The 389-nt window shown below is 37.5% G+C and overlaps 1 protein-coding gene across 1 annotated transcript in view; it reads left to right on the top strand.

Annotated features, from left to right (window-relative positions):
* Window positions 1-9, top strand: part of ETH_00038870 (uncharacterized protein) — a gene marked incomplete at both ends in the record, with an annotated part of 1,057 nt that extends 1,048 nt beyond the window's left edge. Inside the window, one exon of the mRNA XM_013375362.1 lies at window positions 4-9. Coding sequence (XP_013230816.1) covers window positions 4-9 — 6 coding nt within the window. The remainder of the gene's footprint in view (window positions 1-3) is intronic.
* Window positions 10-389: the final 380 nt, after the last annotated feature.

Genomic DNA, 389 nt, shown 5'->3' with positions numbered 1-389 from the left:
AACCCCTAACCCCTCGATTCATTCTTTTGTCTCTTTTCTGCCAACTCTTTTTGCTGCCTCTTTTTCATTTTCTCTTTCTCTTTTAGCTGCACCAAAACCTCCTCCAAAGAACAGAAACCTTCAGGGTTTAGGGTTTAGGGTTTAGGGTTTAGGGTTTAGGGTCATTTTTCCCAATGCATATCTCTCACACTTGTAGCTTTTAGACTGTCTCTTCTTATCTCATTTTATTTCTTTTATCTTTTTATTAATTTTTAGTTATTTAATTAATATAATTTGATTTTTAAATTCATTTAATGATTAAATTCATTTAAGGGTTTAGGGTTTAGGGTTTGGGTTTAGGGTTTAGGCTGCTTGCAGGTGGCGCTGCCGCCCAGTGGAGGCGCCGCAGC

The sequence above is a fragment of the Eimeria tenella genome, genomic scaffold (assembly GCF_000499545.2).
Source record: "Eimeria tenella Houghton genomic scaffold, Eth_scaff2715, whole genome shotgun sequence".
In the NCBI taxonomy this organism is placed as follows: domain Eukaryota; phylum Apicomplexa; class Conoidasida; order Eucoccidiorida; family Eimeriidae; genus Eimeria; species Eimeria tenella.
The sequence above is the reverse complement of the archived record's forward strand: the minus strand, read 5'-3'. Positions and strand labels throughout refer to the sequence as shown.